This window comes from Pyrgilauda ruficollis, unplaced genomic scaffold (genome assembly GCF_017590135.1).
Source record: "Pyrgilauda ruficollis isolate IOZ18807 unplaced genomic scaffold, ASM1759013v1 scaffold260, whole genome shotgun sequence".
NCBI classification, from domain to species: domain Eukaryota; kingdom Metazoa; phylum Chordata; class Aves; order Passeriformes; family Passeridae; genus Pyrgilauda; species Pyrgilauda ruficollis.
In genome coordinates this window covers 69,084-89,198 of record NW_024523934.1, presented here as the reverse complement: position 1 = coordinate 89,198, position 20,115 = coordinate 69,084, and the positions used below count along the sequence as shown (strand labels likewise).

General features: G+C 66.4%; 3 protein-coding genes across 5 annotated transcripts; 2 read left to right on the top strand and 1 right to left on the bottom strand.

Moving 5' to 3' along the window:
- Window positions 1-10: 10 nt before the first annotated feature.
- EIF2B4 (eukaryotic translation initiation factor 2B subunit delta) lies at window positions 11-4,748 on the top strand. 3 transcript variants are annotated; one of them, XM_041471292.1, is made up of 13 exons: window positions 11-221; window positions 292-335; window positions 480-618; window positions 980-1,186; window positions 1,378-1,460; window positions 1,652-1,743; window positions 2,083-2,243; window positions 2,389-2,542; window positions 2,733-2,835; window positions 3,026-3,153; window positions 3,854-4,034; window positions 4,110-4,290; window positions 4,508-4,748. In XM_041471292.1, the coding sequence occupies exons 1-13, from the start codon at window positions 206-208 to the stop codon at window positions 4,705-4,707; spliced, it is 1,689 nt and encodes a 562-aa protein (XP_041327226.1). In that variant the 5' UTR covers window positions 11-205; the 3' UTR covers window positions 4,708-4,748. The 3 variants fall into 3 exon arrangements, with proteins under 3 accessions (XP_041327226.1, XP_041327225.1, XP_041327227.1); XM_041471291.1 differs by having other exon boundaries at window positions 13-221; window positions 977-1,186; XM_041471293.1 differs by having other exon boundaries at window positions 17-221; window positions 977-1,186; window positions 2,083-2,197; window positions 2,466-2,542.
- A 1,833-nt stretch (window positions 4,749-6,581) lies between these two features.
- Window positions 6,582-15,640, top strand: GTF3C2 (general transcription factor IIIC subunit 2). The gene is made up of 18 exons (XM_041471313.1): window positions 6,582-6,771; window positions 6,914-7,217; window positions 7,988-8,276; window positions 8,664-8,758; window positions 9,042-9,119; window positions 9,388-9,486; window positions 9,710-9,937; window positions 10,156-10,267; window positions 10,352-10,469; window positions 12,225-12,256; window positions 12,465-12,594; window positions 13,023-13,167; window positions 13,409-13,570; window positions 13,994-14,081; window positions 14,188-14,316; window positions 14,487-14,618; window positions 14,782-14,889; window positions 15,004-15,640. Exons 1-18 carry the CDS (start codon window positions 6,639-6,641, stop codon window positions 15,208-15,210), a joined length of 2,589 nt encoding a protein of 862 aa, XP_041327247.1. The 5' UTR covers window positions 6,582-6,638; the 3' UTR covers window positions 15,211-15,640.
- A 486-nt stretch (window positions 15,641-16,126) lies between these two features.
- Window positions 16,127-19,668, bottom strand: SLC30A3 (solute carrier family 30 member 3). Its single transcript, XM_041471319.1, has 9 exons — window positions 19,454-19,668; window positions 18,420-19,355; window positions 18,230-18,330; window positions 18,013-18,159; window positions 17,781-17,934; window positions 17,147-17,351; window positions 16,942-17,047; window positions 16,471-16,605; window positions 16,127-16,387 (listed from the first exon to the last, which is right to left on the bottom strand). The coding sequence occupies exons 1-9, from the start codon at window positions 19,666-19,668 to the stop codon at window positions 16,242-16,244; spliced, it is 2,145 nt and encodes a 714-aa protein (XP_041327253.1). The 3' UTR covers window positions 16,127-16,241.
- Between the last annotated feature and the right edge of the window lie 447 nt (window positions 19,669-20,115).

Here is a 20,115-nt window from a genome sequence, read left to right as displayed (position 1 = left end):
CCGCGCCGGGGCTGCGGGCGCGCCCGCAGCGAGTGCCGGGGTGGGCCGGGACCGGGGACCGGGGGGGCGGGGCCCGGGAGCGACCCCCGGGAACGGACCGGCCCCGCACCGGGGGTGACGTCATCGCGTCACGGAGAGGAGCGGCCGTCCGCGGGTGACGTGAAGCCGCCGGCCGGCAGGGGGCGCTGAGGGCGGCGCACGGGCCATGGCGGAGCGGGAGGGTGAGTGCGGGCCGGGACACGGGGACCGGGACACGGGGACCCGGCCGCGCTCACGCTCCCGTCATTCTAGGTGGGAACCCCGAGGGAGCTGCGCCGGTGCCGGCGGGACCGCAGGTGAGCGGGGCCGGGGCTGAAGTGAGGCCGGGGCTGGTGTGATGCCGGGGCTGGAGTGAGGCCGGCGCTGGGAGCGGGGCCGGGGCTGGAGTGAGGCCGGGGCGGGGAGCGGGGTCCGGGCCGCCTGACGGTGTGTGCTCACAGGCCCCGGAGCTCTCCCGGGAGGAGAAGCTGCAGCTGCGGAAGGAGAAGAAGCAGCAGAAGAAGAAGAAGAGGAGCGAGAAGGCGCCGTCGGCCGAGCCCGCGGAGCTGGGTGCGCCCCCCGAGGCGGGGCAGCCGCGGGGTGAGCGCCGCCGTCCCCGCAGAGCCCCGAGCGGCAGCGCCGGGCCGGGCCCGCGGGTGTCCCGGGCCGGCAACGCCCGCAGCCGGCCGTGTCTTCCAGCGGGACCCCTGGGTGTAGCCCCACGCCGTGCCCCGGTCCGGGCCCTCGCACAGCCGCGTTGCCGGGGACTGCAGTACAGAGAGCCCCGTCCCCTGCCCGCGGGAGCGCGGGGCTGCCCCGGGGTGCGGTGTCGGCTGCGCGGTGCCCAGGGCGTGCAGCCCCTTGAGGGCACAGAGGGCTCTCCCTGCCGCGGGCTACCCCTCGCACTGGGCTGCATCTCCCGGCGAGACTGGGCACAGACTCCCCTTCCTCCCCACAGCAGCTGCTCAGCCCACGGCCCCCCCTGCCTCGGCTGATGGCCCCGGTGACGGCGAGAAACCCGCGGGGGGCAAGAGCAAAGCGGAGCTGCGAGCGGAGCGCCGGGCTAAGCAGGAGGCTGAGCGGGCCCAGAAGCAGGCCAGGAAGGCAGAGCTGAGCCAGGCAGCCACGACGGCCAAGCCCCGGCAGAGCCCCACCGAGCCCCAGTCCAGTAAGGCTGTCAGCACCACGGGGTGCAGAGGGTGGTGAGCAGGATGGGAGGGTCTGGTGTGGGCACAGGCAGAGAATGCCCATGTGATCCATCCGTGCTCTGGGTTCTGCCTTTTCCTGGGTGCTGCCCTGCCTTCCCTGAATTTGGAGGTGCACCAAAGCAGCTTGGCCTCATCCCAGCTGTCCTTGCAGTGGTGAAGCGGCTGCCAGAGCATGTGCAGGTGGATGACCCTGCTGCCCAGAGGAAACTGGCCAAGAAGCTGGAGAGGCAGCAGGTACTGGGTGACAGGCTGCACACCTGGGGCAGCTGTGCTGCAGAGGGCCTGGGGGGGCACATGGTGGGACCAGGGCCTGCTCTCTGAAGGGCAGAGGGGAACTTTGCATGCCCTGAGCAAGTGCTGGGTGTGACTGGTGGCCCTGGAATGAGCAGAGCTCTGGGTGAGCCATCAACAACACTTGGCTGCAGGTACCTCTGAGGCAGGACTATGGCACCAAGGTCAACCTGTTCTCCCACCTCCACCAGTACAGCCGGAAGAAGCCACTGACGCAGCAGATGAGGTACAGGGCCTCCCCAGCCCAAGGCTCTGCTTTGGCTGGCCTGGCTGCAGAATGGCTCTGGAGGAGTAGTGTCATAATTCTGCATGTGGGATACACCCAGTGGAGTGGTGGGGGACGTTTCGCTTGCTTTGAGGAGTGGCAGTAGGGGAAGCCCAATATCTTTCCTGTGGGGAGAGTGCAGGGCCACAGGAGAAGGGGCTGTGGGGTGAACCTGGCTCCTCAGGTTACTGCCAGCCCCTTTCTGGGCCGTCCCTTGGGTTGTTGGGCTGGGGCTCATAAATGGGTTGCGTGTTTTGGGCTGCAGAGGTGCTGACAGCTCCCTGCCACTGGTCCCTGCAGCATCCCCTCCACAGTGATCCACCCAGCAGTGGTGCGCCTCGGCCTCCAGTACTCCCAGGGCATCATCAACGGCTCCAACGCCCGCTGCATCGCGCTGCTCGAAGTCTTCAAACAGGTACCTGAGCAGCTGCCTGGCAGCAGGGACACCGTGCTGCCTGCAGGTGTGTGTTCCTGTGCCCTGACTGGTGGGGCTGTATCTGTGCTCAGTCATCCTCAGCCTCTTCCTTTGGCTCGTGCCACGGCAGGGTCCTTTTCTGGCACTGCCCCTGCTGTTTTGAGTCCCTGGAGCACCCTTTGCCCCTCCAGGCAGCGTGTCAGGCTGTGCAGGACATGTGAGCCCCGACTGCAGCCCTGAGATCATACTCCCTTTCTCCTTGTCTCAGCTGATCCGGGATTACTCCACTCCCCCCAATGAGGAGCTCTCACGGGACTTGGTGGCCAAGCTGAAGCCACACATCAGGTGAGGGCTCCCAGTGCCAGAGCAGAGGGACCAAAGCTCCACAGAGTGTGGTCCATTGTTCACATCTCTGGGGGTTGGTGTCCACCCAAACTTTGGCTGACTTTCCTAGGCTTCTGCCTTCCTGCCCACCCTCCCTCTCCCTGTCTTGGCCCTCCAGGCTGCTTTGGAGCTAAGCCCATTTCTTCCTTAGTTTCCTGAACCAGTGCCGGCCTCTCTCAGCCAGCATGGGCAATGCCATCAAATTCCTCAAGAAGGAGATTTCATGCCTGCCAGACACCCTGAGAGAGGATGAGGTGAGTGGCCTTGCTCAGTGGCAGGCTCCAGGCCCTGGGCGAAGGAGCTGAGCAGGGATGGGATGTAGACACAGAACAGTGCTGCAGTGGAATTGAAAACTTGTTACTGGGGGGAAGAGCCTGATCCCCACCTGGCTCAAATCAGGGAGCTGCTGAGAGCAAGAAAGGTGTATGTGATGTCTCTCCCCAGGCAAAGGAGAAGCTCCAGGACGTGATCGACAAATACCTGCGAGAGAAGATTGTCCTGGCAGCTGAGGCCATCTCAAGGTCTGCCTTTGAGAAGATCAATGACCACGACGTGATACTGGTGTATGGATGGTGAGCACAGAGCACAGGCAGCTGAGCCGGCGGGTAGGAGAGGGGAAGGAACAGCATGGGAGGTGAGGCTGTGATGGTCCTGCACAGGGCTCAGCACTGTCCTAGCTGGTATGAAGTTGGATTCCAAGAACCCCAGAGCCACAGCTCCCTCCACCCAGGGCACTTACAGAACAGCCAGGGTTGTTCACTGGATTTCAAACAAACTGCAACACAGTCAAATGTCGGGAAGCAAATATACGGAAGTATGCATCCCAAGAAGTAGAGGTGGGGAAAAGAACCAGAGATTGCTGCAGCTAGAGTCCAGGTGTGCTATGTATGCTGGGCACAGCAAGGAGCAGGGGCAGGAGGCCAACGCAGGCTGGGAGTGTCGTGAGAGGGAAGCTGGGAGAGGGTGTGGAGCAGCAGAGTCACTTGTGCTGGTCACAGACAGGGAGGTTGTCAAGCAAAGGCCTTTTTTGCTTCTTTACCTTGGACTATACTAGCAGCAATTCAGGCTGCAACAGGTGAGTGCTGCTTCCAGGGAGGGCTGAGACATCACCTTTCCCAGGGTGCTTCCTTGTGCAAAGACAGGGAGACGTGCCCTGGGAGCCGTCGAGGCAGGAGGGTTCTGGAAGGGCAGCACTCACAAGGATCAGGGTGGTATCGTGGCCAGCTGGGAGCCTGCCGTGGTGGGAGGCAGCTCCTGACGGGCGCCCCGCAGCTCCTCCCTGGTGAACCGGACGCTGTGCGACGCCCACGCCAAGAAGGGCCGCGCGTTCCGCGTGATCGTGGTGGACAGCCGGCCGCGCCTGGAGGGCCGCGAGACGCTGCGCCGCCTGGTCCGCCGCGGCATCCACTGCACCTACGTCATGATCAACGCCATCTCCTACGTGCTGCCCGAGGTGAGGGCTGTGCCACGGGCCGGGGAGGCTGCGCTGTGACCAAAGGTGCTTACAGAGCCCGTGCTTCCCCGACAGGTGTCCAAAGTGCTGCTGGGAGCCCACGCGCTGCTGGCCAATGGCTCTGTCATGTCCCGCGTGGGCACCTCGCAGATCGCGCTGGTCTCCAAGGCCTACAACGTGCCCGTCCTGGTCTGCTGCGAGACCTACAAGTTCTGCGAGCGGGTGCAGACAGATTCTTTTGTCTCCAACGAGCTGGGTACGGCTTCTGTCCCTTTCCTCCCACCTGGGACCTTCTCTCCCAGTCCCTGCTGTGGACCACGACAGCTGCTCAGCCCTGCCATCCCTCTTCCTGGGCAAGGGGTCACTTGCAGGCAGGGGCATGTGGCAGGCAGTGGTGGTGTGTGCTGCTCCAGGGGCAGGATGGAGAGCTACTGTCCCTCTCCCGGTCCTGATTGCTTCTCCACTCTCTGCAGATGACCCTGATGACCTGATTGTGCTCCGGAAGGGCCAGGCCCAGCTTGGGGGCTGGGCAGAGAACAAGTCCCTACGCCTTCTTAACCTGGTCTACGATGTGACACCCCCAGACCTGGTGGATTTGGTCATCACAGACTTGGGCATGATCCCCTGCACCTCAGTGCCTGTGGTCCTGCGCGTTAAGAATGTGGATCAGTAGTCAGAGCAGCTGCATGGACACTAATAAACCAGGCCCCAGTACTCTGTGTGTGCCATCTGTGGTGTGGCAGAGCCCTGGCACCCGTGTCATCCATGTCACCACTGGCACAGCTCTGCACCTTCCTTGGGGGCTCTCCTCCCACTCCATGCTGCAGCATAGACGGGTCTTCCCCGTCCCTAGGCCCCTCCTCTGGGGAAACGATGACAGTGTGGTGATGAGGCTTACCCTGCTAGGAGATTTGGTGGCACTCAGGCTGTGTGGCTTTGGCGGACCCCGAGCTGGGCTGGTGTGGGAGAGCGCGGGTCGCTCTGGCCCTGGCCGCTGGCACCTTTCCCGGTGCCCGGGGTGGGGAAGGGCGACCGGCGGTGCCCCGCGGCCCAAGCGGCACCGGCACCGGCACCGGCGCGGCTCCCGAACCGCCGGGGGCGGGGCCATGTAAATCGCACTGCTGTTCTGGCAGGGGCGGGGGCTCAGAGAACTCATGGAGGGGCGTGTCTATGCAAATTAGGCACCGCCGCGCGGCATGACGGGACGCAGCCCGCGCAAAGACCCCGCTGCCCTCGTGTGCGGGCCGGGCCGTGCGGGAGCTGCGGGCTCACAGCGCAGGGAAGGAACTAATATCGGCAGGTCCCTGCACTCCGGGTGTGCTGGCCCGTGCGACATCACCGCAGCATGACTGCATAATTTATATTAGGGGAGAGGATATTCACGCTGTTCCTGGTTTCCGTGTTGGCGGGGGAGTTGTAGTCCGGGTTAGCTAGAGGTAGTGTGCACACGTTGTTTGTTGGTATTCCCAATTACAGACGCAGCAGCAGTGTTGCAAGCCCGACTCCACGGGGCCGCGGCACCCAGTCCCTGCCCCATCTCCATCTGTGCAGAAGCGGCCCAGCCTCGCCTCTCCAGGCTCCGGCCCGAGGGTCCAGAAGAGCCTCCAGCCCCACTGTGTGCTCGGTGGGACGGCAAGACTCGGGTTAGCGTCCTGGCCAGTCCTCCGACCTTGCAGGAGGGACGGACAGGGGCAGAGACTTCGTCCAACTCGGGGTGTGTCAAATTCCCACTCCAAGTCCAGCTGAACTCCCGGACTCGGCCGGGTGTGACCCGGGCAGGGCTCAGCGAGCGGGACCATCTGTGCACCCCGCTCCCGGCGAGGACCCCTTTCACGGGGTGTTTCCCTGCTCCTGCGGACACGGCATGGGACAGGCCCGGATCATCCCGGCCTGGATGGCAGCACTCCATAATGCAGCCCCCTTTAGGGATCTGCTGGCCCATTGCTGCAGAGAAGGGCGATATGTCTCTCCGGCACGGCCTGTTGGGGGAGAGCTCCCTGGGATGCCCCGAACCCACGGCTAGCCTCGAACCGCCCACCGGGAGCACGAGCGGACTGCCCTCGCTGCTTTCCCGTCCTGCCGGAGAATCCCAGACCCCTCGCGAGCCGCCTCCTGCACCCGCAGTCCCAGATGCCACGGCTCCCGTGTGCCTCGCCCCGTCCTCGGTGCAGGGCCGGGGTGCGCACTGCCCGGTCACCATCGCGGCGAGCAGTGACCGCCAGCGCTCCGGCCCACGCGTCAGGCTCTGCAGGGAACAGAACCCTGCACTCGAGAGAATAACTTCTCTCTATGCAACTCACATTAACTCAGTTCTGTTATTGAACCATGAGACCAGGGGAGAGCGCGAACGCAGTCCCCCACTAGGCCCGGCCCGCGCCAAGCCCGCGGACGCGCCGGGACAGCGCGGGCTCGGCGCGGGACCGGCCCCGGCATGCCGCGCGGCGGCAACTCATTTGCATGGACACGCCCCGTTAGGGCTGGCTCATGCCCCGGCCCACCCCACACCCGTCGCGTCCTTGTAACGTCATCGGTGTGGCCATCCCCGGTTCCGGTTCGGTGCTGGCGGCGCGGCCCGCACCGGGGCGGCGGCTCTGGGAGCCCCCGATGGCGTCAAGCGCCGCCCGCGGGCCGCCGTGCCGGGAGCGGAGCGTCCGGGAGCGGCCGGGACGACGATCGGGTTCTGCCGGGCGGAGCCGGAGCCGTAGTGGGGAGCGGGAGGGTGAACAGAGAGCGCTCCGTATGTACCGGGGGTGGACGCAGCGAGGCGGGGGCGCTCCCCGGGGTGCGAGCTGGTGCCGCCGTACGCGGTGCTGCGGGACACCGAGTGGTGCCAAGGGGCCTTGCCGCGTCCCGGCGCTGATTGCGGTGTTTTGGGGCAGGGGAGGAGCAGCCGGCGGCAGGTCTGCACTGTGAGCATGGAGCAGAAGCTGCGAAATCCCCGAGGAAACCGGGGCGGCCCCGAGCCTGTCCCGACGGCGCGGCGGAGGGCAGCGCCAACGGGGCAGTGGCAGCGCCGCGGGCTGCCGGGCGGCGCGGCAGGAAGGGCAAGGCCGAGGTGCTGCTGGTGGAGCTGTCCCGGGCCCCGGAGCCCATCCGGGCGGAAAAGGGGCTGGGCAGCAGCGAGGAGCGGGACGGCGCGGAGACCCCGCGGGGCGGGCGGCCCAAGAGGAGGGCGGCCAAAGTGTAAGTGGTGGTGACCATTGGGGCCGGGGCACCTGTGCTCTAGAGACACGTGAGAGAGCTGGGAGTGTTCAGCCTGCAGAAGAAAAGGGAGACCTTAGAGCCTCTTACGGTGCCCAGAGGGAGAGGAGAGGGCCTTTGGACAAGGGCCTGTAGGGACAGGACGCAGGGGAATGGCTTTCCACTGTGAGAGTTAGTTAGGGAAGAAATCCTTCCCTGTGAGGGTGCTGATGCCCTGGCACAGGGTGCCCAGGGGAGCTGTGGCTGCCCCATCCCTGGAAGTGTTCCAGGCCAGGTTGGGTGGGCCTTGGACAACCTGCTCTAGTGGGAGGTGTCCCTGCCTTTGGCACGGGTTTGGAACTGGGTGAGCTTTAGAGTCTTACGTCCCAAACCATTCCATGATTCAAGGCTCTGTCTCCCCAGAGGGTCTCAGTGTCTGTCCTGTAGGACTTTGTCCCCTGTTGGTGGGATGTACTGACGCCTGACAGACCAATCCTTTCCCACTTTAGGGAATGTGTTTGGATCCAGGAGCCCCTGGCAGGGCGCAGCAGCTGCCTGTGGCAGGAGGAATTTCCTTGGTTCCTGACAGAGCAGGAGGAGCTTGTTGGTGGTAGCAGGGCGAGCTCCAGGGAGTTCAGGGCGGGGGAGGCTGTGTGCTCAGGCACAGCTGGAGCGGGTTCATTGCCCAGAGCACGGCCTGGAGGGAGGGAGGCAGGGCTGGCCACCCTGTGCCGTGCTGCTGCTTACCTGCAGGCGCTGCCCTGGTGTTGCAGGGCTCTGCTGTACCTGCAGGAGCTGGCGGAGGAGCTGATGCCCGCGTGCCAGCCCCCTGCTCCCGCCAAGGGCGCGCCCGAGCCCGGCCAGAGGAAGCGCCGGAGGAGGAGGAGGGAGGAGGACGCAGACAGCGACGACCCCGCACGAGATGCTGACTTCGTGCCCTCGCAGGAGGTGCTGCAGGCAGAGGAGGAGGAGGAGGAGGGCAGCGACACGCTGCTCAGCGAGGCGTCGGAGCCAGAGCTGGAGGCACCCCGAGGGCACGGCGGGAGGACGGCAGCCACGGGGGTGAGGGCAGGCACTGGGGCTCTGCCTGGGCGCCTGCTCGCCTGTGTCCCAGCACCCACAGCTCCAGGTGCCCCTGCTGTCCCACAGGGCCCCTGCTGCCAGGGCAGGACAGCTGGGACGGGGTGGCACACGGGGGAGGCACAAGGCCAGTGGGGACAGGAGCAGGGACAGGTGCTCTGGGAGAGGGAGCAGGGGGAGGTGGAGGCAGCTCCTGAAGGGGTCCTGGCCTCCTGGGAGCTCCCACGGGGGGGCTGTGTGTCTTCAGCCCAGTGTGGCATGCTGACAGTGGCTGGGGAGAGCTCTGTTCTCGGGGGCTGTGGTGGTTCCCTTTGGGACAGGTGGTCCCCCAGGGCTCAGGGCTTGCTCTGAGTCTGCTCTTGTGCCCAGAGATCCAAGCCCCAGTGCCGAGGCCTCGCCCCCAATGGCTTCCACAACTCCATCATGGCCCCAGTGGAGAAGAGCTCCAGCCTTACCTGCAGCCTGTGAGTGGAAACTCGGGGTGTCTGAGGCTCAGGGGGGTTACAGGGGGCTCAGGGTGTGTCCTGGTGTCCCCACTGGCACAGATGCAAGGGTGAAGGAGCACGAGCCTCGGGAACGTCAGTTCTGCTGGGGTGGGGCACAGCTGGGTCGGGAGGGCTGCCAAGGGCAGGGGCCATGCCACAGCATGCAGGTAGGGGTGCTGCTCGTGCCTGGGGAGGGGCTGTGAGGAGGGGTGCTGGACATGGCAGGTGCAGGGCCATGGCTGAGGTCTGGCATGCACTGCAGGCGGGAGCAGAAGCACTCGCAGTGGGAGTTCCCCGACTGGATCCCAGTGGCACACAGGTGGACGTGTCTCTCTGACAGGTACCCTGGGAGCAGGGAGGGAGCAGGGCCAAAGGAGAAGTGGGGCAGGTCCCAGCAGTGGCTGGGGTGAGCAAGAGGGTGGGTGGCCTGTGCTCCCACACCCCTCTGTGTGTCTGCTGTGGGCTTTGGGGGTCTCTTGGATGTGGCTGTGGAGCAACATGGCCAGCAGCAGGGCCTGTGTGGGGGCTGGGACGGTGCTGGAGCACGGGGCTGTGCTGGGGTGATTGGGTGAGGGGTGGGAGACCTCCTCTCACTTGTGCCTGCACAGCGAGGCTGCCCCATACCTGCCAGCAGAGGAGAAGTCCCCGCTCTTCTCCGTCCAGCGCGAGGGCATCCAGGACGATGGTGCCTTGTACAGGTTAAACAGGTGTGTCATGGGGTGTCCCCAGGCCAGCAGGCTGTTTGTTGCCTGGCAGGCTGTCCCCCACCTGGGGTGGCAGTGGCTGTCAGGGTGTCCCCAGGCCTGTCTGGGACCAGGGGTTACCCCAGGGCTGCACCCATGGGTTGGGCAGCCGGCCCGTACTCTGCCCTGGGGTCCCACCAGCCCCTGGCCCAGCTCTGCAGAAGCCTTCACCCCTCTCCACCCACAGGTTCAGCTCTCTGCAGCCCCACCCAGAGCGCCTGGATGTCTCCTTCTTCGTGGGCGGCCCGGTGTGGGCGATGGCGTGGTGCCCGACCCCGGAGGGCTCCGCAGCCCCGCAGTACGTGGCCGTGTCCTGCCACAGGAGCATGGAGGAGACGCACAGTGTGTCTGGGCTTCACTCAGGCCCTGCCCTCCTGCAGCTCTGGGACCTGGGCACGCTGCAGACAGAGCAGGGGTGAGTGGCCAGGCCTGGGGCCGGGGCCTGCCTTGATCTTGTGTCCCTCCATGGCTGCGTGGGTGGTGAGGCTTGTCCTCTCCCAGAGCCACCAGCCTCAGCCTGAGCCCCGAGGGGGCTGTGCTGGTGGCCAGCTCTGCTAGTGGTGTACACTGGAGTGTGTTGGAGCTGCTGGGCACCAGCTGCCATGTTACTCATGGCCAAACTCATGCCCACAGCTCTCCCAACAAAGCCAGGCTGGCCTATGCCATCGCTGCTGACTACGGCTGTGTGTGGGACATGAAGTTCTGCCCCAGTGGTGCCTGGGAGCCACCCACTGCAGCCCGGATGGTGAGTGCTGCTCGGGGGCTGCCCCAGGTTCCCCGGGGGTCCTGGGAGGTGACCCCATGTGTGAGCCCATCTCTCCATCCCCAGCACCCACAGATGAGCCGGCTGGGCCTGCTGGCCGCTGCCTTCTCAGACGGCAGGGTGGTGGTGTACGCCCTGCCACACCCTGAGGCCCTGCACCACGCCAAGACAACCCAGGTAAAAGGTAGGAAGAGCCACACTGCCGAGCAGGGGCGTCCTGACCCTCCTCCACCTGTGCCAGGGTGGGACTGCAAGCCCCGGGCTGGGCTCCTCTGTCCATAGGAGCCTGCTGTGCTGGGGATCTGCCAGCAGGGCTGTGCCCCAGCCTGGGAGCTGCATGGTGGGGAAGTGAGCCCACCTGAGCCCCGAGATTGGGACCCTACTGCCCCCAGCCTAGCATCTGCCACAGGTATAGTGTGGGATCCCAGGCTGCTTTTTGGTGCTGGGAACCTGCTTTGAGTACTCTTGTGCCCAGAGATCCAAGCCCCAGTGCCAAAGCCTTGCTTCCAGTGGCTTCCACAATTCCATTGTGGAATTGCAGTGGATAAGAGCTGCAGCCTTACCTGTGTGAGAGGAGCCCACGTGCAGAGTGCTGCTTTGGTTGTGTCTCGGGGGCACTGCAGCAGCCTGGCAGGGATGCAGCTCCCGGGCAGCCCCCGGGGGCTGGGCACTGGCAGGGGGCTCTCAGCAGCGTCACTGTGGCCACAGCAGGGTGCAGGGCGTGGTGGTGCAGCCACAAAGAGTGTGCCCAGCCATTCCCCATCTCCCTGCAGCCTGGCCGAGCCGTGTGTTAGCACAGGACACGGAGTGCTGGGCCGGCTCGGGCTAATGGTGCCTGTAATGAGTGTGCCGAGCCGGCGGGATTGATGGCCGGCGCGTGCTGGCGGTGGGCGCTCAGCCGTGGCCGGCAGGCAGCACTCCCCCGCGGGCGGCGGGGAAAGGCTCCCTGTGCCCCCCCGTGCTGGCTGTGCCTGCGCTGCCGCAGCCCCCCCGGCACGTGGGACGAGCCCCCCCAGCCGCTGCCGGAGCCTGGAGCTCATCATTGGTGCGGCTGCACGCACGGTGCTCGTGCCTCAGGGCTGGGCTGCAGCGCTGCCATCCAGCCACAGCATCACTGCCAGGCTGTGCTGACAGGCTTTCGGGGTCCCAGACTGGGGGGGCTGTGCTGGCACAGCCTGGGGCACTGGGGACCCGCAGTCCTCTGTTCTGCCTGGCAGAGCTGGGGCTGGTCTCCGTACTGCATCCTGGCTGCCACTGCTGTGCCAAGGAAGATGCACAGCTCCTCCATGGCTGCCCCCACGGCTGCCAGGCTCCAGGCTGTGACGTGCCTGTCTGGTGCTCACTGTGCTGGAGGACAGCCCCACACTGGGGGTCAGGGACCCCAGACCTGATGGATGTGGGACAGGTCCCCACAGCACTCTTGTTCGGGGGGCAGATTCTCTGGTAGACAGAGCTGGTGCGTGGTGGTCCTGTGGGTATCCTGCCCTGAGCTGTTTGGTGTGGGGTCTCTGCAGCCTGCCCTCCCCAGGAGTGCTGCCTGGCTGCTCCAGTCCTGTCAGCCGTGGAGCAGATATTCTGCACAGCTGCTCTGCCTCCCTGGAGTGGTCAGAGTCAGGTGTGGTCCCTGAGTGCCACCGTATCACCTCAGCTTTGGTGCCGGCCATGGTGGGGCAGGAGCCCATCATCTCTGCCTGTGGCATGTTTCAGGGGCTGCTCTCTCCAGCACACAGGCAGGCCTGGCTCCTGGGGGTCCTGCTGCCACCAGTTTGCTCCTCCCTGTGCTTCAGCTCCTGCTGTGCTGGGGACACTGCTCCAGGGGAATGGCAGGACAGGGACTGGGAGCCCTGGCCAGGGCCGTGAGGAGCTGCAATCCAGGCTCCAGACAGGGAGCTCGCAGGACAGCCAAAGCCTGCCCTGACCCCCTTCTGCTCTCTTCTAGATGGGTCCCTCCACAAGCACCTTATCTGCAAGGTCAGTGTTCCCTGCCGTGGTGATCCCTGTCAGGGCTGGCACCCCGCGAGCCCCCAGCAGTGCAGGTGGCAGAGCCTGGGGAGCCCAGGCACCTGCAGAGTGTTGGAGGGGCAGAGCAGTGTCGTGCTCCCACCCCAGGCATCCTGCTCTTGGGGCATGGATGGCACTGGTGCAGAGCTGTGACCCAGGGCTCTCCCTTGGCCCCCAGGTGCAGTGCATCGCCACACTTCAGGTGGGCTCCATCCAGGCAGGTAATGGATCCGAGTGTGGACAGTGCTTCAGTCTCTCCTGGATGCCTTCCAAGCCCCACCATCACCTGGCAGCAGGGTTTTATGATGGTGAGTCTCTTTCTGTGCCCTGTGGCAGCACTCAGGGAGCAGCCCTCACCCTGGCAGAGACACTGGAGCCTCAACTGCTCAGTCTCAGCTGGTGCTGGCACCTTGGCCCAGCCCTGGGTCAGGGGAAGGCTTCTCTGGGCTGGCTGTTGTTGTTCTGACATACCTCCAGGCTGGTCACTGTTTGTCCGTGTCTGTGGCTCTGTGTTTATCCACATCTGTTGAGCTTGTCTGGATGGAATTTTCTGCTAGGCTTGCAGTCATCCACAGCTCTGTGTTATGCTGCCAGGACCTGCCACCATGCTGTCTGCTTGAAGCCCCTGCTCCAGCCTGGCCACCATGTTCCCATGGCCCTGCCTGTGCTGCTGCTGATCCCCGGCTGAAGCACCTGTGCCATTGGCAGTGCCTGATGGACACAAGTCTTTCCACAGGCACCGTGGCAGTGTGGAACCTGCTCACCAAATCCCTGCTGCAGTGCGTGCACCAGCCTGACGCCTCCCTCAAGCTCTACCCTTTCCAGTGCTTTCTGGCCCATGACCAGGCAGTCCGGAGCATTGAGTGGTGCAAAGCTGACAGGTGAGGGCAGGAGCAGCCACAGATGCTGCCAGGAGAGGAACTTCCTCCTTTTGTTAAGAAGGGGTTGCGAGGCCATGGTGCCAATGGCACTTGGCCCTCTGCAGCACCAGGGAGGTTGGGCTGGGCTTTCCAGGCTGAGGGCAGCTGGGTCACTGCAAGACTGGGGCCACCTGGGCCCTGTGGTGGGCCAGGGCACGGCTCTGTGCTGGGCTCTCAGTGCTGCCTTTCTCCTGCTGCTCAGCAACTTCCTGGTCACGGTGGGCAGCGATCGCAAGATCAAGTTCTGGGACCTGCGGCGGCTCTACGAGCCCATCAACAGCATCAAGCGCTTCCTGAGCACCGAGGTGGCCTGGCTGCTGCCCTACAATGGCATCACTGTGGCCCAGGACAACTGCTATGCCCCGTGAGTGCTGGGGGCCAGTCCTGCTGCCAGGGCCTGGTCCAGCTTCCCAGGGGCCCCTCTGGCTTCCCCCTCCCTGGGACTGTCCAGCTGTGCCACAGCAAGGGCAGGCTCTGCTTGTTTTGTGTCACACCGCAGCAGCAAAGCGGGACATGCCCTCTGCCATGCCAGCCTGAGGCAGAGGCAGGGGGGCCAGGGGATGGCAGCAGGAGTGCTGCTGAAGGGGTTTGGGAACTTAGTGGGTTCTTGGCCTCTGGGAGCTGCCTTACCTCTGCTTGCTCTGGACTCTACGACATGCTGCTGGAGCAAGAGCAGCCCCCTCACCCTGGGCCAGTTCTGTGGGGAGGTGGGCTGTGCCTGGCTCTCGCATTCCTGGTGACAGCAGATTCGGGCATCCCAGGCCTCATTCTGTGCCTTCCACCACAGGTACGGGCTCTGTGGGATCCACTACATCGACGCCGGGTACCTGGGCTTCAAGGCCTATTTTGTGGCCCCTCGCAAGGGCACCGTGTGGGTAAGGGCCAGTGCAGGGCCACTCTGTGCCAGTGGCCAGGCCGGACCCAGCTGGGGCTGGGGCTTGTGGTGGGAACCCCGTGCCCTCCAGCCCTCTGTCCCTGCAGAGCATCTCTGGCTCGGACTGGTTGAACACCGTAGCTGCGGGTGACATCACCGGTGAGCTGGTGGCAGCGGTGCTGCCTGACCTGGCTGTCAACCCCCTCAACATCAAGCGCTCCTCGGACCGCAGATTTGTAAGAGACCATCGTGCTCGGGGGACTCAGCCCCGCACACAGGGCCAGCAGGGACAGGGGGACCATAGGAAGTGTCCTGGGCCCCCATCCCACCGGTGCCTGGTGGTCCTGTCTGCAGAGGAGCAGCAGGACCTGTGTCAGCCCTGCCCTCAGCTGCCTCTCACCCACAGCCCGTGTACAAAGCTGACCTGCTGCCCTGCAGCCCTGACGGGCCCGAGGGCAGCGAGCATGCCCTGCCCAGGACCCATCGCTACAGTGAGATGGTCGCCAGGAGCTACATCCGATTCCAGGACACGGACCTGGTAGGAGAGGACGGGGGCAGCCAGGGCTGGGCACTGGGGTGGCAGGGCCGGGAGGTGCTGCTGGGGCATCGGGCAGCCCCTTACTCGGGCAGGGCTGAGGTGATGGTGCCTGTGCTGCTCCTGCCTCGGGCCCGCAGCCCAAGGTGGTGCCGCCGCTTTCCAGCGCAGCTTCCAGAACTTGGCGAGCCGGGAGCCCATGCGCCGGATGCACGTGCAGGAGCTGAAGGCAGAGCTGAGCCTTGACCGCCTGCAGCTGGAGGCCCTCCACAAGGTCAGTGGGCCGGTGTGAGCCCCAGCCCAGCGCTCAGATGGCTCTGCTCTGCTCTGCTCTGGGCCGAGTCCCAGCACCCCAGCCCCGTCCCTTAGGAGCTCCTCTCTCCCACAGGTGCGCTTCAGCCCCAACCTGGACTCGCAGGGATGGCTGGTGTCGGGCGGGCAGGCGGGCATTGTGCGGGCACACTGCCTGGCAGGGCTGGCCTCCGGCGTGGGCCACCAGCTGCTCCCAGGGTGCCAGGCCCGCTTCAGCGTCCTCTATGGGGACACACCCAGCAGCCCTGCCCCCCCTGAGCGCTCCCTGCTGCCAGCCGAGTAGGGGTGTCTGTCCCTCACGCTGCTGCCATGTGCTCACCCTGGGCAGGGCTTGGGGCTGGGGCCAGCTGGGCTGGCATGGGGCTGTGGGCCCTCAGTGCTGCTTTCCTGATGGGCGTCTGCTGCAGGAGGGACAGCTGCTCCCAGCCGTTCCCTGGGATGCTCTGGACACTCGTCCTCGTGCTCTGGGCCTGGAAGGGTCTGTCTGCACTGTTTGCTCTGAGCTGGGCAGGGGTGGTGGGACCTGGCGTGTCCGGGGCTGAGCTGTGGGTGTGACCCTGCAGAAGCCCGTGGGCTCCACCAGCGTGGAGCTGTGCTTGTGCTCGCCTCCATCCCCACGGAGCGCCGGAGGGCAGGGAAGGGGCTGGGGGCTGTGGAGTTGCTCACATTGAGCTCGTGTTCAGCTGTGCAGAATAAACGTGGTTGGTTTTGTATGGCTGTGGTGGTACTGGCACCAGGGCGGGCATTGCTGGTAGCTGTGGCTCTAGGGGCCCACCCCAACTCCACCGGTTCCCTCCCCATGCCCCTCTGCCTGCTGCACTGCTGCTGCTGCTCCAACACATTTATTGGCAGCGCTGGCACCGCTGCTGGCACAGATGGACAGATGGACACCAGGGGCACAGGCACGACTCAACAGAGGGAACAGGTCAGGGCCAGGCACAGGAGGATTCAGACAGAGCCCAGGCAGCAGCATGGGGGGCTGGGGCCAAGGCCAGGTCTGAGGTCCCCCATGGGGGATGTCCCTTCCTGCCAGGACAGACAGGCTCCCTGGGAACCGGGTGGTGGGGCAGGATTCCACCTCCTCAGGAGCTGTGGCACAGCAGGGAGGGGAAGATTCCAGGGAGCCCCTGTGCCAGGCCAGGCCATGTGTCCGTTCCCCCAGGACACCACACTGGAGTCACCATCCCACCCCAGGGCTCCGCAGCAGTGGGGTGGGTAGAGGAGGGGATGGGATCTCAAGCACTGCCCTGCTCTAGGGCACATGGAGCTCGGGCCGGGGCCACGTCTGGCCCAACGCAGCAGCAGGTGGGGGTCTCAGGTTCGGGGGTCCTGGCAGTGGGGACAGCCTGCTGACTCCTCCTGGTGCTGCTCCACCTGTACTGTGCACGAGACAAAGCCAAACCTGCTCTGGAGCCGGGCAGTGACCTCCTGCAGCACCATCTCGGCGTCAGCGCCGGCATCTGGGAGCAGCAGGGCAGGGGCTCGTTCCTGGCACGGCCATGGCCCCCCTGGCAGCCAGCCGTGCCCCGTGCGGGTCACTCACCCACAGCCACGTGCACCGACACGGCGGGGTGGCTCAGCGTCAGCGCCCAGAGGTGCAGCTCGTGGACACCCCGCACGCCGCTGGCCCCCAGCAGCACCTCCTTCACCGCATCGAACTCCAGGCCCCGCGGAGTCCCTGCCAGCACCTCCTGGTCACACGGGGCCACCCTTGGGCCCCAGACACAGCACCCACCTGGGTGAGGGCTCCCAGGGGAAGCCACCGGGGCTGGGGGCTTCCCCAGGGGAGCCAGGCTGGGCATGGATGGTGGCTTTGGGGTGAGACAGGCCTCACCTTGGAGCCAGTGCACCTGGCTGCGGTGGAGAGGAGGAACTGGGGGGATTCAGGTGGGGCAGGGGAGGCACAGGGGAGGCGAGCTGCCTCATGGGCAAAGTGCTGTGGCAGATGAAGCTCCAGGAGCCCCTGTACCCCCCCTGTACCTGCGGTCTCACACCCCTTTCACTCACTGCTCACCTTCCATGAGGACCCTGAAGACGTCTCTGAGGATTGTGATGGTGGAGCCAAGGACGAAGACCGAGAAGAAGAGGGTGCTGATGGGGTCTGCGATCTTGCACTGGGGCTGCAGAGAGCGGGGTCTCTGTGAGGCTGGGGGCAGCGCCCACGTGGCACTGGGAGAGCTGCTCCCACGGGCAGCACTGGGGCAGTCCAGCCCGGGCACCTTGAAGTAGATGATGGTGGCAGCCACGAGGACGCTGACGCTCTGCAGCAGATCACCCACCACGTGCACGAAGGCTGCCCGCACGCTGGTGCTGCCGGGCAGGGGGCTGCGGCTGGGCTGGCAGGCCACAGAGCTCTCCAGCTGCTCGTAGGCCCCTGTGCCATGGCCGTGGCCAGCAGGGGACTGGTGCAGGATGTAGGCCATGCTGGAAAGAGCAGGGCTGGCTCAGTGCCACACTAACAGGGCATGGGGGCCCTACTGGCCCTGCTCACGCAAAGGGGGCACAGGCAGTCACACCTGGGTCTGGGGACAGCGGGAGGAGTGGGGCTGGAGGTGCAGCAGGGCCGGAAGGTGTGCAGGAACAGGGCAGGGGTTTGGTCCTGGGGCTCATGACAGGGCTTGGGAGGCACTACTTGGGGGACCAGGGAATGTGGGGTGTGGGGATGTAGGCACGTGGACTGGAAGCCCTGAGCACATGGGGGACAGGGAAGTGGGGGTGGCAGCGCCTGGGGACACAAGGCTGGTGCACAGGGACATGAAGTGACCTGGGGGCACAGTTGGGGTTCCAGGGGCACAGGGGGGCAGGACTCAGCCGATGTGGCGCAGGGACCACGGGTGCACACGTGGGACGTACACCAGATTGACGCCGACGGCGCAGGCGGACGTGGCCAGCATGGCTCGCGCCTCGATCTCGTAGTCGTTGCTGATGATGCGGGCGGCTGCCAGATAGACCAGGGCCGCGGTCACAGCCCAGATGGAGAGGACAGAGGCCAGCGCACCCAGTGTCTCTGTGGGGTGAGACCCATCAGCACCAACCCGGCCGTGGGGGTCCCCCAGAGCCCGCAGGGCCGTGCCCCTCAGCTCACCTGAGCGGTGCCAGCCGAAGGTCATGCTCTTGGTGGGTGGGCGGTTGGAGACCCAGAGGGAGAAGAGGCTGACGGACATGCTGCCCACGTCCGTCAGCAGGTGGGCTGCGTCCGTCATGATGGCCAGGCTGTGTGCCAGGTAGCCACCTGCGGGCACAGAGCAGCTGGCACCCCGTGCCCCGCCGGCAGCCCCCCACCCCGGCCCAGCCGCTGTTACCTATCACCTCCCCGACCATGAAGAGGCAGCAGACGGCGCAGGCGACGCTCAGCTGCTGGCGGGCCTGGAGCCTGCCCTGCCCGGGGCTGGGGGTCGGGGGGCTGCAGCGGCAGCGGGGATCTGGAGCTGGGGGAGCCGCCAGTGCTGAGGGGTCTCGAGAGCCTGTGAAGAGACTGGGGGCGAGGGTCACTGCCGGCGACACCGGCTCGGGGGCTGCTGTCCAGACCCCCCGAGGGTCCTGCTGCCGCCCACCGGTATGCAGCCGGGCAGTCGGTGGGGCACCGGCGGAACCCCCCAGCGGGACGAGCAGCCGCGGTTCCGGCGGCAGCAGCAGGAGGCGGTGGCCCGGGGCTCCCGCCGGAACCGAAGACGGGACTGGTGCAGGTACCCATGGGGAGGTGTGGGCGGGAGCGAGGTGTTGCGCCCGGGGCCAGGCTGCGGGACGTGCCACCGGTGCGGAGACAGGGCCTGGGGAAGGGGCGGCGGGGGCCGAGGTCCCGGTGCGTGGGGCAGCAGTGCGGGAGCGGGGACGGGCAGCCCACCGGGACGGGGGCTAACGGATGAACCGTACCGGTGTGGGCGGGTGATGGATGGATGGCACCGGTGTGCGTGGGAGACGTTTGGGCGCCGATAGGTGCGGGACGGACACCGAGGGGGGAGCGAGGCTGGCGCACGGTGGGGCTGGTTCCGCTTGAGCGGAGGTACCGGTGGCGGGGCGAGTGTGCCGGTGGCGGGGTGACGGTGCAAGTGGCGGACGGTCAGGGCTGGCGCGGGGACTGCGGAGGTGCCGTGTCCGCTCGGATGGATGAAGGCACGGGGGCGGGCGGGGACGGACGTGCTGGCGGTGCCGGTGCCGGTGTCGGGGGTGGGAGCTGCGCGGCGCTCCGGGGGCTTGCGGGTGCCGGAGGAGCCGAGGGCGATGGGGGCGATGGAGGTGCCAGGGATGATGGGCGAGCAGGTGCCGGCAGCGCGGGTGCGGGAGGACCGAGGGTTGCAGATGCGAGAGATAATGGAGGTGACGGTGCGAGGAATTGCCGGGGACCCCGGGGGGTGATGGGGTGCTGCGGGTGGTGGTGCCAGGGTGATGGGGGTGCCGATGATGGAGGTGCTAGCGCCGGTAATGGGGCTGTCGGGACGATGGTGCACCGGTGCTGATGGAAGTGCACCGGAGTGTCGGAGGTGCCGGGGCGATGGGGGTGCCGGTGATGGGAGCGCCGTCGGTGCCGTAGGCGCCGGTGATGGAGTTGTGCTGGCGGTGGTGGGGGTGCCGGTGATGGGTGCCGGTGATGGGAGCCGGGGCGATGGGTGCCGGTGATGGGTGCCGGTGATGGGTGCCGGTGCCGGCGGTACCTCTTGAGGCGCAGGCTGCCGTCGGCGCGGCCGCCCCGCGGGCTGACCAGGCGGGCGCTCTCGGTGCCGGTCCATTCATGGGGCTCCATCCCGGGAGCGAGCGCCCCTGCCGTGACTCCGCCCCCGGCCGCCGGGCCCGCCCACGCGCGGGTGGCGGGGCGGTGCCGCCCGCGGTGCCGCCGCTCCGGGCTCCGGGAGGGGCCCCGCGGGGCTGCGGTCCGGTGGATCTCCGGGGGAACACGCGGGAGCTGCGTGTGAGGGGCGCCGCTCCCACGGGAGAAGCTCCTCGGGACAGGGCTCAGCCTCACCTCTTGTCCCCGGGCGGGCGGTGACACAGCGGGTCCTGGGAGCCGTCGGAGCTCGGGAAGGACAGGAGGGGAGCTGAGAGAAGCCGGCAGCGGCGGGGATCGTGCCTGACCATTGGGATCACCTGCCGCGGTGCCGTGCCGTGCGCGAGGGGAGTGGGGGGACAGCGTCTGCCCGGGCTGCAGGAAGGATTTTGGGGCTGCTCCCCTGGGATCCTCGGAGAGCAGTGC

Bases quoted from the DNA above. Each gene is read 5' to 3' on its own strand.
- EIF2B4 (XM_041471291.1), top strand. The intron at 2,543-2,732 runs GTGAGGGCTCCC...TTTCTTCCTTAG, and splicing joins AAGCTGAAGCCACACATCAG to TTTCCTGAACCAGTGCCGGC. The intron at 4,291-4,507 runs GTACGGCTTCTG...CACTCTCTGCAG, and splicing joins TTTTGTCTCCAACGAGCTGG to ATGACCCTGATGACCTGATT.
- GTF3C2 (XM_041471313.1), top strand. From the start codon at position 6,639: ATGGCGTCAAGCGCCGCCCGCGGGCCGCCGTGCCGGGAGCGGAGCGTC. The intron at 6,772-6,913 runs GTATGTACCGGG...GTTTTGGGGCAG, and splicing joins GGGTGAACAGAGAGCGCTCC to GGGAGGAGCAGCCGGCGGCA. The intron at 8,277-8,663 runs GTGAGGGCAGGC...TCTTGTGCCCAG, and splicing joins GGAGGACGGCAGCCACGGGG to AGATCCAAGCCCCAGTGCCG.
- SLC30A3 (XM_041471319.1), bottom strand. From the start codon at position 19,668: ATGGAGCCCCATGAATGGACCGGCACCGAGAGCGCCCGCCTGGTCAGC. The intron at 17,935-18,012 runs GTGAGCTGAGGG...CTCACCCCACAG, and splicing joins CTTCGGCTGGCACCGCTCAG to AGACACTGGGTGCGCTGGCC. The intron at 17,352-17,780 runs GTACGTCCCACG...TGCTCTTTCCAG, and splicing joins GCCGTCGGCGTCAATCTGGT to CATGGCCTACATCCTGCACC.